This window comes from Sebastes fasciatus, chromosome 6 (assembly GCF_043250625.1).
Source record: "Sebastes fasciatus isolate fSebFas1 chromosome 6, fSebFas1.pri, whole genome shotgun sequence".
NCBI classification, from domain to species: Eukaryota; Metazoa; Chordata; class Actinopteri; order Perciformes; family Sebastidae; genus Sebastes; species Sebastes fasciatus.
The window spans coordinates 37,454,954-37,467,719 of NC_133800.1; the positions used below are offsets into that span (position 1 = coordinate 37,454,954).

Genomic DNA, 12,766 nt, shown 5'->3' on the forward strand with positions numbered 1-12,766 from the left:
AAACACTGAAAATACACACACAGAGTACACACACACACACACAGAGTACACACACACCGACCTCTGTGTGTGTGTGTGTGTGTGTATAGATGTGTGTGTGTGATAAGGCCTCCAGCCTGCAGGTTGTTCCAGGCTTCAATAAAAGGACAGCAGATGCTCACAATTACTGACACACACACACGCACGCACGCACGCATGCACGCACACGCACGCACGCACGCACGCACGCACGCACGCACGCACGCACGCACGCACACACACACACACACACACACACACACACACACACTCAGGTCAGAGGGTGTATCATTTGCGCTGCTGGTGTGTAGATGTGTGTGTGTTTGTCTCCATATTGTCTGTTTTTATCAGACTAAAAGAGGAAACATCCTCCCTCCTTCCTCGTCTCCTCGTCTCCTTGTCTCCTCTGTCCTCTCCTCTCTCCTCCCCTCAGGTCAGATATATAGTCGGTCCGTCAGCAGCTGAAGGGAACAGAACGACAGCATCACTGGTCCAGGTAGGAGACACCTGTCTGTTAAACCTTACTGTTATCATTTATATTTATATTTATATTTATATTTATATTCTGATTTATATTTATATTTATATTCTGATTTGACTCCGTCAGGTTTTAAAGTTTGTTTCAGCCACATTTTATTTACTAGATTTTATCAAGCTTTTATTTTATCTCTTTTAGTTTTTTTAATTTAAAGTTTAATTTCAGTTAAATTGTTCTGTTTTAGTGGAACGTTTCCTTCAGATAGGAGTTTTATTTATGTCTTCATTGTTCTGTGTGGTGAGTTTTAATTCAGCTTATTCTCTAAAATGTTAAGATGTATTTTATTTATATATATTTTTGAGTATATTTAACATTAAGTTATGCAATATAATCATTTATAAATATTATAAATAATTATTATACATTTTAATTGTATTTTTAAGATTTATCTGCTGGATTTAAATTAGATTAATTTATATATTTTTTCCTTCAGAGTTTAATTTCAGATAAACTTTTATTCTGTTCAAAATGTAAGATTGATTTAGTTTAATTTCTATATATTTGTTTTATTGTTTTATTGATTTATTTGTATATTTATTATTAAATATACAATCTTTTTTTTTTATCTGTTTTTATTTTCTTTAATGTTGACTTTCAGTCTTATTTAATAGAGTAGATGTTTTTTATATTAATATTATATTAATATTAATGAATATATATTAATATTTTATACGTTTTTTATATTATTTGTGATTTATTTATTGTATTTTCTGTATTTTATAGTGTGTCTGCAGCTGTCTGACGGACGGACGTGTATTGATCAGCTCATGTATTGATCATTGATTGTCAGCAGCAGCCTGTTTATTATATTTTAAATCAACATTTTCACTAAAATGACTCGTAGTGAAATAATCCAGATGATTTATTAGAATATAAAAGTGAAGAAGTTTGACGACGTTCTGCAGCTTTTATTTTCCTTCAGAGACAAAAAGACAAAATTACATTTCACATCAATTTTCCATCAAACAGAAGAAACGAGATGAACCGAGATAATAGAGCAGGTGTGTGTGTGTGCGTGTGCGTGTGCGTGTGTGTGTGTGTGTGTGTGTGTGTGTGTGTGTGTGAGAGAGAGAGATAACTGTGTTACTGAGGGAGGAGAGAGCCTGTAAACCAATCAGCAGTCAGAACAGACGCTCAGTCAGCTCATCATCACGCTAACGAGGAAAAATCTAAAATCTGTTTTTACTCTTGATTTCTTCCCAACAACGTCACACTCCGATTACCTTCTGTCAACAAGATAAAAAAATAATAATATATATATATTATTGTGTTATTTTTATACAGTAGATGTTAAGGTGTATTTTATTCATATATATATATATATATGAGTATATTTAATATTTAATATTATGTTTAATATATATTTTAATTTGATTTAAATGAGATTAATTTATCTATATTTTCCTGAGAGCTTTTTATTTTTTTTTATTGTTAGATTCATTTAGTTTTATTTCTATATATTTCTTTTATAAAAATACATTTTGTATATTTTTATCTTTATTTTTTTTATAAAAAATAAGACTGAAAGAAAACATTAGGAAAATGAAAAATTGATAAATTAAAAAAATAAAAAGCTCTCAAGAAAAAATAGATAAATTAATCTAATTTAAATCAAGCAAATATAACTTAAAAATACAATTAAAGTATGAAATATACTTATATATAAAATATGAAATATACTACTATATATATATATATATATATATATGAATAAAATACATCTACTGTATAAAAATAACACTGTAAGTCAACAGTCAACATAAAGGAAAATAAAAAACAGATTAATAAATATATATTATATATATATATATATATATAATATATTTATATATATGGATGAGAACAGCTGGAACAAAGTGATGGACTGCAGCTAGAAAAGGTTCAATGTCTTCTTGTTCCTGTGTTAGCGCCACCACGTGGTCGGTGACGTGTTGCTCTACTTCCTGCTGTTATGAGTTCAAGAGAAATACTCAGCGAAGTGAAAGTCAATAGTCGGTTCCACGTCAACATCAGCTCCCGGCAGCAGAGCTACGCTTCCGCCATTTTGGACTGAAAGAGACGACCAGACGCCAGTAAAACGTCGTCCTACAGAGAGACGTACTGAAGATAAACTACATTATCTATATTCTATTGTCATATTCTACTGAAATGTGTTGAACAATGAAATATTATAAATATAGTAAGCTTTTTCAGTCCAAAATGGCGGCAGCAAGTTTTGTCTCTTTGCTTCTTTGCGACAGACTCCAGATCAGACTCCAGATCAGACTCCAGATCAGATCAGACTCCAGATCAGACTCCAGATCAGACTCCAGATCAGACGGCACGGTCTGCCGGCTCCGACTGATAACGCTGGTTTATTAAAGATCACATCTCACAGATGGAGATATTAATTCTGTTTGTTTGTTCCATGAGTTTCACTCACAAAGGTTTTATTTTACATCCAGCTGGCGGTCTTCTTCTTCTTCTTCTTCTTCTTCTTCTCCTTCTTCTTCTTCTTCTTCTTCTTCTTCTCCTTCTCCTTCTTCTTCGTCTTCTTCTTGTTCTTCTTGTTCTTCTTGTTCTCCTTCTTCTTCGTCTTCTTCTTCTTCTTCTTCTTCTTCTTCTTCTTCTTCTTCTTCTTCTCCTTCTTCTTCGTCTTCTTCTTCTTCTTCTTGTTCTTCTTCTTCTTTACTGCTGCTGTTGGGGCGTTAGTAGAATATAATCATCATCTATGGAGGACGGAACCTTCCAAAAATGAATTAATAAATAAATAAATGACCTGATTTATAAATAAATATGTCATTAAATGTAGCAAAAATAATATATGTTAATGTAGCCATTAATTAATTGCTAAAATATGACATAATTTGCTTCTTTATTTATTTATCTTTGTATTAATTCCCTTATTTATTAACTTTTCTGTTTAATTTTCCCTTTTATTTATTTATGTATTCATTTTTGTTAATTTTAAAATGTATTTATTAATTTTTGCATTTATATTTTTTATTCATTTATTTATTTTTGCACTTATTTATTTATTTATTTTCTATTTATTTTTAAATGTATTTATTCATCCATGATTTTGCCTTTGCATTTCTCCAAACTTAATGTGTCCAATACTTTGGTTTCTGACCAAACACCTGCAGAACTACAGACATTCATCAGCCTCAGCTGGACTCTGAGTTTACTGATCATTAGCTAATGTTAGCTGCTAATGCTAATCAACATGCTGTGTGTGTGTGTGTGTGTGTGTGTGTGTGTGTGTGTGTGTGTGGTCAGACATGGCGTGGCTCCGTCAGAGTCGAGGTTCTCCCAGACTGGTCCTGGTGGTGGTCTGCGTCGCTCTGCTGCTCGACAACATGCTGCTCACTGTGGTCGGTGAGTACCAGACCTCCTCATGTGGCTCAGTTAAACATGAGATAATAATAATAATATGAATAAAACTATATAACATCAACCTTCACAGGAACAGAGTACGAGTCAGATACGACAAGGAACCGACCAATCACAGCCTAGAGGGCTGTGATGTCACTTTAAGCTCTTCAGGGTACTTTATACGGAAGATCGGCGGATGATCAGGGTACTTTATACGGAAGATCGCTGTTCTCTGAATACATCGGTGTGTTGGAGCAGCTCAGTGATGAACACGTTCAGCCGTCCAGACGTACTTTAGGCCTCGTGGTTTCTAGACGTGTTCAGTAACAGATCGTCCTCTAACGTTCCTCCATGATGAAGAAAAACAGATTGTATTTGTGACGCAAATAAAAAACCTGCAGGTCAAAGCTGTCGTCAGCAGTTAGACTCACACACACACACACACACACACACACACACACACACACACACACACACACACACACACAGCTGACCTCCTGACCTTGAACTTTAAATCCTGCCGTCTGTCTCCTTCGTTCTCTTCTCAGATCTGTTTCTCTGCTCTTTTCTCCTCTGATGGGTTTATATGTTACAGGTCATTATGGCTTTAAATAGAACCTCCTAACAAACCAATCAATCAATCAATCAATCAATCAATCAATCAATCAATCAATCAATCAATCAATCAATCAATCAATCAATCAATCATTCAATCAATCAATCAATCAATCAATCAATCAATCAATCAATCAATCAATCAATCAATCAATCAATCATTCAATCAATCAATCAATCAATCAATCAATCAATCAATCAATCAATCAATCAATCATTCAATCAATCAATCAATCAATCAATCAATCAATCATTCAATCAATCAATCAATCAATCAATCATTCAATCAATCAATCAATCAATCAATCAATCAATCAATCATTCAATCAATCAATCAATCAATCAATCAATCAATCAATCAATCATTCAATCAATCAATCAATCAATCAATCAATCAATCAATCAATCAATCAATCAATCAATCATTCAATCAATCAATCAATCAATCAATCAATCAATCAATCATTCAATCAATCTCTCAACTCACTAATCAGATTTATTTGGATGTAAAATATGTATTTTGAAACAGTAATTTCTGAATCATTTCCAAGAAAGTTCTTGGACAGAACTCTGTAATTTGAAAAATAATATAAAAATAAAATAAATTACACAACAAATAAAATATAAGGAAAGAAAAAGATGAATAAAAACAAATAAGAAGTGTTAAACAGTTGGAATAAAGGAGGTGCTAAAAGTAGAGCTGCATGTCGCCCGACACGGCCGATGATATAAAGTCCTCTGAGGGTCTTAACGGAGTTACAGAATACAATATTAACCTTCCTCTATTCAAATACAAACATCTCTATTAAACACAGCAATGCTTGTGTTTGACAGTGAAGGCTTCTTGGTCCGATAGCAGACGACCGTTGACGTTATTAGGAGATGATGAATCTGTAAATGAAAGCATTAAATCATCTTTACATCTCGTCATCCAGTCTCTGAGCTCGTGTTTACGGCGTTCACCAGAAGATGTGAACGCCTCGTTTCTACTCAACCAATCAACGAGTCCGTCTTCCTCCCGCAGTGCCGATCATCCCGACCTTCCTCTACGCCATGGAGCATCCCAGTCCAGAGCCCCAGACCGCCCAGCCCTCCCTGCTCCCTCGGCCCAGCCTCGGTGTACCCTCCCAGTCCCCCTCCCCCAGGTCAGACCTCCAGACCTCCAGAGGGACCGCCCAGCAGCCTCGGCCCAGCCACGGTGCCCCGGTTCTGGGTACTCAGTCGGAGCAGAGCCCCCGGTCGTCTCCTCTGGTGTCCCTGTTCGACAACTCCACCTTCAGTCTGCAGGAGATCCGGACCGACCCGACCCCCGACACCGAGCCCACGGCCGCAGACCTGCAGATCAACGGGACCGCTGCTCCGGTAGGTGACGTCTACCTGAGACTGAATGATGAGAGTTTACAGGTGAGTTCACTCCTCCTCCTCCTCTTCCTCCTCCTCCTCCTCTGTCTCCTGCAGGAGTCCTCCTGTCTTCAGGACAGCGCGTTTCTGGAAGAGGAAAACGTTCGTGTTGGTTTGCTGTTCGCCTCTAAAGCTCTCGTCCAGCTGCTCATCAACCCCTTCATCGGCCCACTCACCAACAGGTATCTGATCATCACACACCTGTAACTTCCTGTCTGACTCACCTGTAACTTCCTGTCTGACTCACCTGTAACTTCCTCTCTGACTCCTCACCTGTAACTTCCTCTCTGACTCACCTGTAACTTCCTGTCTGACTCACCTGTAACTTCCTGTCTGACTCACCTGTAACTTCCTGTCTGACTCACCTGTAACTTCCTGTCTGACTCAACTGTAACTTCCTCTCTGACTCACCTGTAACTTCCCGTCTGACTCACCTGTAACTTCCTCTCTGACTCACCTGTAACTTCCTGTCTGACTCACCTGTAACTTCCTCTCTGACTCACCTGTAACTTCCTCTCTGACTCACCTGTAACTTCCCGTCTGACTCACCTGTAACTTCCTCTCTGACTCACCTGTAACTTCCTGTCTGACTCACCTGTAACTTCCTCTCTGACTCACCTGTAACTTCCTGTCTGACTCACCTGTAACTTCCTGTCTGACTCAACTGTAACTTCCTCTCTGACTCACCTGTAACTTCCCGTCTGACTCACCTGTAACTTCCTCTCTGACTCACCTGTAACTTCCTGTCTGACTCACCTGTAACTTCCTGTCTGACTCACCTGTAACTTCCTGTCTGACTCAACTGTAACTTCCTCTCTGACTCACCTGTAACTTCCCGTCTGACTCACCTGTAACTTCCTCTCTGACTCACCTGTAACTTCCTGTCTGACTCACCTGTAACTTCCTCTCTGACTCACCTGTAACTTCCTCTCTGACTCACCTGTAACTTCCCGTCTGACTCACCTGTAACTTCCTCTCTGACTCACCTGTAACTTCCTGTCTGACTCACCTGTAACTTCCTCTCTGACTCACCTGTAACTTCCTGTCTGACTCACCTGTAACTTCCTGTCTGACTCAACTGTAACTTCCTCTCTGACTCACCTGTAACTTCCCGTCTGACTCACCTGTAACTTCCTCTCTGACTCACCTGTAACTTCCTGTCTGACTCACCTGTAACTTCCTCTCTGACTCACCTGTACCTTCCTGTCTGACTCACCTGTAACTTCCTCTCTGACTCACCTGTAACTTCCTGTCTGACTCACCTGTAACTTCCTCTCTGACTCACCTGTAACTTCCTCTCTGACTCACCTGTAACTTCCTGTCTGACTCACCTGTAACTTCCTGTCTGACTCACCTGTGTTGAAGCTGATGAATGTTTGTAAATGTGACTGTACAGTAAGGAACTGCATGTGAGTGGGCATGTCTGTAAAGGGGAGACTCGTGGGTACCCATAGAACCCATTTACATTCATTGATCTGGAGGTCAGAGGTCAAGGGACCCCTTTGAACATGGACATGACAGTTTATCCTCTCCAACATTTAGTGTTAGTTTGGAGCGTTATTTAACTCCTTCATGACCAGCTGGTCTGACATGGTTTTAGCAGTAGTAGTAGTACCATGGTTGGTACCGATGGATTCATCAGGTTTTAGAGTTTACAATGATGCCAGGATCAGACTTTTCTTCTGCCTTTCTTTCGGACATTTTCCGGACTTGTTTTTTACTTTTTTTCAGACATTTTTTGGACAATTTTCGGACATTTTTTCTAACACTTTTGGTCTTTTTTGCCGACATTATTTAGACTATTTTCCAAACAATTTTTGGATATTTTTCAGACATTTTCAGACTTTCTTGGGACCATTTTTCAGACTTTTTTTAAAAACTTTTTTTCTGACATTTTTTCAGACAAAAGCCCTCACACATTCACATATCTGGAGGTCAGAGGTCAAGGGACCCCTTTAAAAACGGACATTCCTCTCCAACATTTAGTGTCAGTTTGGAGCGTTATTTAACCTCCTTCATGACCAGCTAGTCTGACATGGTTGGTACCGATGGATCCATCAGGTTTATAGTTTCAGATGATACCAGGATCTTCACTCTAGATTTAAAACTTTCTATAAATGTTTTTCTGTCTGTCTGTCTGTCTGTCTGTCTGTCTGTCTGTCTGTCTGTCTGTCTGTCTGTCTGTCTCTACAGGATCGGGTATCACATCCCCATGTTCGCTGGTTTCATCATCATGTTTGTGTCGACCATCAGTAAGTCACTCACTCAGTCACGACAGCAGTGTGTTCTCTATAAAGAAATATCTATATCTCTATATATATATAGAGATATACATATTTATATCTATATATAAATGTGTGTGTGTCAGTGTTTGCGTTCTCAGGGACGTACGCTCTGCTGTTCTTCGCTCGCTCTCTGCAGGGAATCGGTTCGTCCTTCTCGTCTGTCGCAGGTCGAAGCTTCAACTCTCAGACATCAAACATTCACGACACACAAACCGTTTACACATTTACACATTTACACATTTACACATTTACACATTTACACATTTACACATTTACACATTTACACATTTACACATTTACACATTTACACTGACTCTGTGTGTGTCCTTCCCTTACCTCCTTACCTCCTTCCCTCCTTCCTTGTGTGTGCGTGTAGGTCTGGGTATGTTGGCCAGTGTGTACACCGATGATGAGGAGCGAGGCATCGCTATGGGCATCGCTCTGGGAGGGCTGGCGATGGGAGTCCTGAGTGAGACACAATCAGACTAATATACATCAATATGAAACTGTTTTAATGTGTTTGAGGACAGACGTCAGGAAAGAAATAATACATAACTGCCTGTGTGTGTGTGTGTGTGTGTGTGTGTGTGTGTGTGTGTGTGTGTGTGTGTGTGTGTGTGTGTGTGCGTGTGTGTGTGTGTGCGTGTGTGTGTGTGTGTGTGTTGTGTTTCAGTCGGAGCTCCGTTCGGCAGCGTGATGTACGAGTTTGTGGGGAAGCGAGCTCCCTTCCTGATCCTGGCCTTCCTGGCCGTGTTTGATGGAGGTAAAAACTGTCTCAGTGTTATTATACATCTCCCTATATACATCTCCCTATATAAACCTCCCTATATACACCTCCCTATATACACCTCTTCATATACACCTCTTCATATACACCTCTTTATATACACCTCTTTATATACACCTCTTTATATACACCTCTTTATATAAACCTCTTTATATACACCTCTTTATATACACCTCTTTATATAAACCTCTTTATATACACCTCCCTATATATACACCTCTTTATATACACCTCTTTATATAAACCTCTTTATATACACCTCTTTATATACACCTCTTTATATACACCTCCCTATATACACCTCTTCATATACACCTCTTCATATACACCTCTTCATATACACCTCCTTATATACACCTCTTTATATACACCTCTTTATATAAACCTCTTTATATACACCTCTTTATATAAACCTCTTTATATACACCTCCCTATATACACCTCTTTATATACACCTCTTTATATAAACCTCTTTATATACACCTCTTTATATACACCTCTTTATATACACCTCCCTATATACACCTCTTCATATACACCTCTTCATATACACCTCTTTATATACACCTCCTTATATACACCTCTTCATATACACCTCTTCATATACACCTCTTTATATACACCTCTTTATATACACCTCTTTATATACACCTCTTTATATAAACCTCTTTATATACACCTCTTTATATACACCTCTTTATATACACCTCTTTATATACACCTCCCTATATACACCTCTTTATATACACCTCTTTATATAAACCTCTTTATATACACCTCTTTATATACACCTCTTTATATACACCTCCCTATATACACCTCTTCATATACACCTCTTCATATACACCTCTTTATATACACCTCCTTATATACACCTCTTTATATACACCTCTTTATATAAACCTCTTTATATACACCTCTTTATATACACCTCTTTATATAAACCTCCCTATATACACCTCCCTATATACACCTCTTCATATACACCTCTTCATATACACCTCTTCATATACACCTCCCTATATACACCTCTTTATATACACCTCTTTATATAAACCTCTTTATATACACCTCTTTATATACACCTCTTTATATAAACCTCTTTATATACACCTCTTTATATACACCTCTTTATATACACCTCTTTATATAAACCTCTTTATATACACCTCTTTATATAAACCTCTTTATATACACCTCTTTATATACACCTCTTTATATAAACCTCTTTATATACACCTCTTTATATAAACCTCTTTATATACACCTCTTTATATACACCTCTTTATATACACCTCTTTATATACACCTCTTTATATAAACCTCTTTATATACACCTCTTTATATACACCTCTTTATATAAACCTCTTTATATACACCTCCCTATATACACCTCTTTATATACACCTCTTTATATAAACCTCTTTATATACACCTCTTTATATACACCTCTTTATATACACCTCCCTATATACACCTCTTCATATACACCTCTTCATATACACCTCTTCATATACACCTCCTTATATACACCTCTTTATATACACCTCTTTATATAAACCTCTTTATATACACCTCTTTATATAAACCTCTTTATATACACCTCCCTATATACACCTCTTCATATACACCTCTTCATATACACCTCTTTATATACACCTCCTTATATACACCTCTTTATATACACCTCTTTATATAAACCTCTTTATATACACCTCTTTATATACACCTCTTTATATAAACCTCCCTATATACACCTCCCTATATACACCTCTTCATATACACCTCTTCATATACACCTCTTCATATACACCTCCCTATATACACCTCTTTATATACACCTCTTTATATAAACCTCTTTATATACACCTCTTTATATACACCTCTTTATATACACCTCTTTATATACACCTCTTTATATAAACCTCTTCATATACACCTCTTCATATAAACCTCTTTATATACACCTCTTTATATACACCTCTTTATATACACCTCTTTATATAAACCTCTTTATATACACCTCTTTATATAAACCTCTTTATATACACCTCTTTATATACACCTCTTTATATAAACCTCTTTATATACACCTCTTTATATACACCTCTTTATATAAACCTCTTTATATACACCTCTTTATATAAACCTCTTTATATACACCTCTTTATATACACCTCTTTATATACACCTCTTTATATACACCTCTTTATATAAACCTCTTTATATACACCTCTTTATATACACCTCTTTATATACACCTCTTTATATACACCTCTTTATATACACCTCTTTATATAAACCTCTTCATATAAACCTCTTTATATACACCTCTTTATATAAACCTCTTTATATACACTTCTTTATATAAACCTCTTTATATACACCTCTTTATATACACCTCTTTATATACACCTCTTTATATACACCTCTTTATATACTCCTCTCCTCTCCTCTTCTCTGAGTTAACAGTTAACTTGCTAAAAGGTTTTTCTCTGTGTTGCAGCGTTACAGCTGTTCATCCTGCAGCCTTCAAAGATCTGTCCTGGGGTGAGTCCACCTCAACACCACTGATCTGACCCGGTCTGGTCTGGTCCGGTCTGATCTGACCCGGTCCGGTCTGGTCCGGTCTGGTCTGGTCTGGTCCTGTAATGTTCTAGTAATGTTCTAGTACGGTTCTGGTTGGTTCTGGTTGGTTCTGGTTGGTTCTGGTCCAGGATTAGCAGCTCCAGTTTGTGTGTTTCAGAGCGTGGAGGGAACCCCGTTACTGACGCTGTTGAAGGATCCGTACATCCTGATTAGTGCGGGTAAGGAGACGTCTCCTCGCTCTCACCTGTAACCTGTACCACCTCATTACCCAGAAGCCCTCTGTGACTCACCTGTACCACCTCATTTACCCAGAAGCCCTCTGTGACTCACCTGTACCACCTCATTTACCCAGAAGCCCTCTGTGACTCACCTGTACCACCTCATTTACCCAGAAGCCCTCTGTGACTCACCTGTACCACCTCATTACCCAGAAGCCCTCTGTGACTCACCTGTACCACCTCATTTACCCAGAAGCCCTCTGTGACTCACCTGTACCACCTCATTACCCAGAAGCCCTCTGTGACTCACCTGTACCACCTCATTTACCCAGAAGCCCTCTGTGACTCACCTGTACCACCTCATTACCCAGAAGCCCTCTGTGACTCACCTGTACCACCTCATTTACCCAGAAGCCCTCTGTGACTCACCTGTACCACCTCATTTACCCAGAAGCCCTCTGTGACTCACCTGTACCACCTCATTTACCCAGAAGCCCTCTGTGACTCACCTGTACCACCTCATTTACCCAGAAGCCCTCTGTGACTCACCACTTCCTGTCTGCAGGTGCTCTGTGTTTCGCCAACATGGGCGTGGCCATCCTGGAGCCGACTCTGCCCATCTGGATGATGCAGACCATGTGCTCCCCTAAATGGCAACTTGGTACGTTCCACCGTCCTCCTGCACTTCCTTCCTTCCTTCCTTCCTTCCTTCCTTCCTTCTTCCATACCTCCTCCCCTTCCTTCCCTCCTTCCACCTTATGTTATTCCCTTCCGTCCTTCCGTCCTTCCTCCTTACATTCCTCCTTCCCTTCCTTCCCTCCTTCCTTCCTCCTTATGTTCCTCCTTCCCTTCTTTCCTTCCTTCCTCCTTCCTTTCCCTTTTTCTACCTTAAGTTATTTCCTTCCTTCCTTCCTTCCTTTCGTCCTTCCTCCTTACATTCCTCCTTCCCTTCCTTCCTTCC

The 12,766-nt window shown here is 38.5% G+C and overlaps 1 protein-coding gene across 3 annotated transcripts in view; it reads left to right on the top strand.

Annotated features, from left to right (window-relative positions):
- Window positions 1-219: 219 nt before the first annotated feature.
- The window catches only part of slc18a1 (solute carrier family 18 member A1), a 20,023-nt gene continuing 7,476 nt past the window's right edge, over window positions 220-12,766 (top strand). Inside the window, exons 1-11 of one of the 3 annotated variants that reach the window (XM_074639873.1) lie at window positions 226-514; window positions 3,815-3,913; window positions 5,550-5,887; window positions 5,984-6,108; window positions 8,120-8,178; window positions 8,295-8,378; window positions 8,588-8,680; window positions 8,885-8,974; window positions 11,505-11,548; window positions 11,745-11,805; window positions 12,371-12,466. In XM_074639873.1, coding sequence (XP_074495974.1) covers window positions 3,817-3,913; window positions 5,550-5,887; window positions 5,984-6,108; window positions 8,120-8,178; window positions 8,295-8,378; window positions 8,588-8,680; window positions 8,885-8,974; window positions 11,505-11,548; window positions 11,745-11,805; window positions 12,371-12,466 — 1,087 coding nt within the window. In that variant the 5' untranslated portion in view covers window positions 226-514; window positions 3,815-3,816. Of the gene's footprint in view, window positions 515-3,814; window positions 3,914-5,549; window positions 6,109-8,119; window positions 8,179-8,294; window positions 8,379-8,587; window positions 8,681-8,884; window positions 8,975-11,504; window positions 11,549-11,744; window positions 11,806-12,370; window positions 12,467-12,766 lie in introns of all 3 variants that reach the window. The other 2 variants (XM_074639874.1, XM_074639872.1) reach the window with 2 other exon arrangements.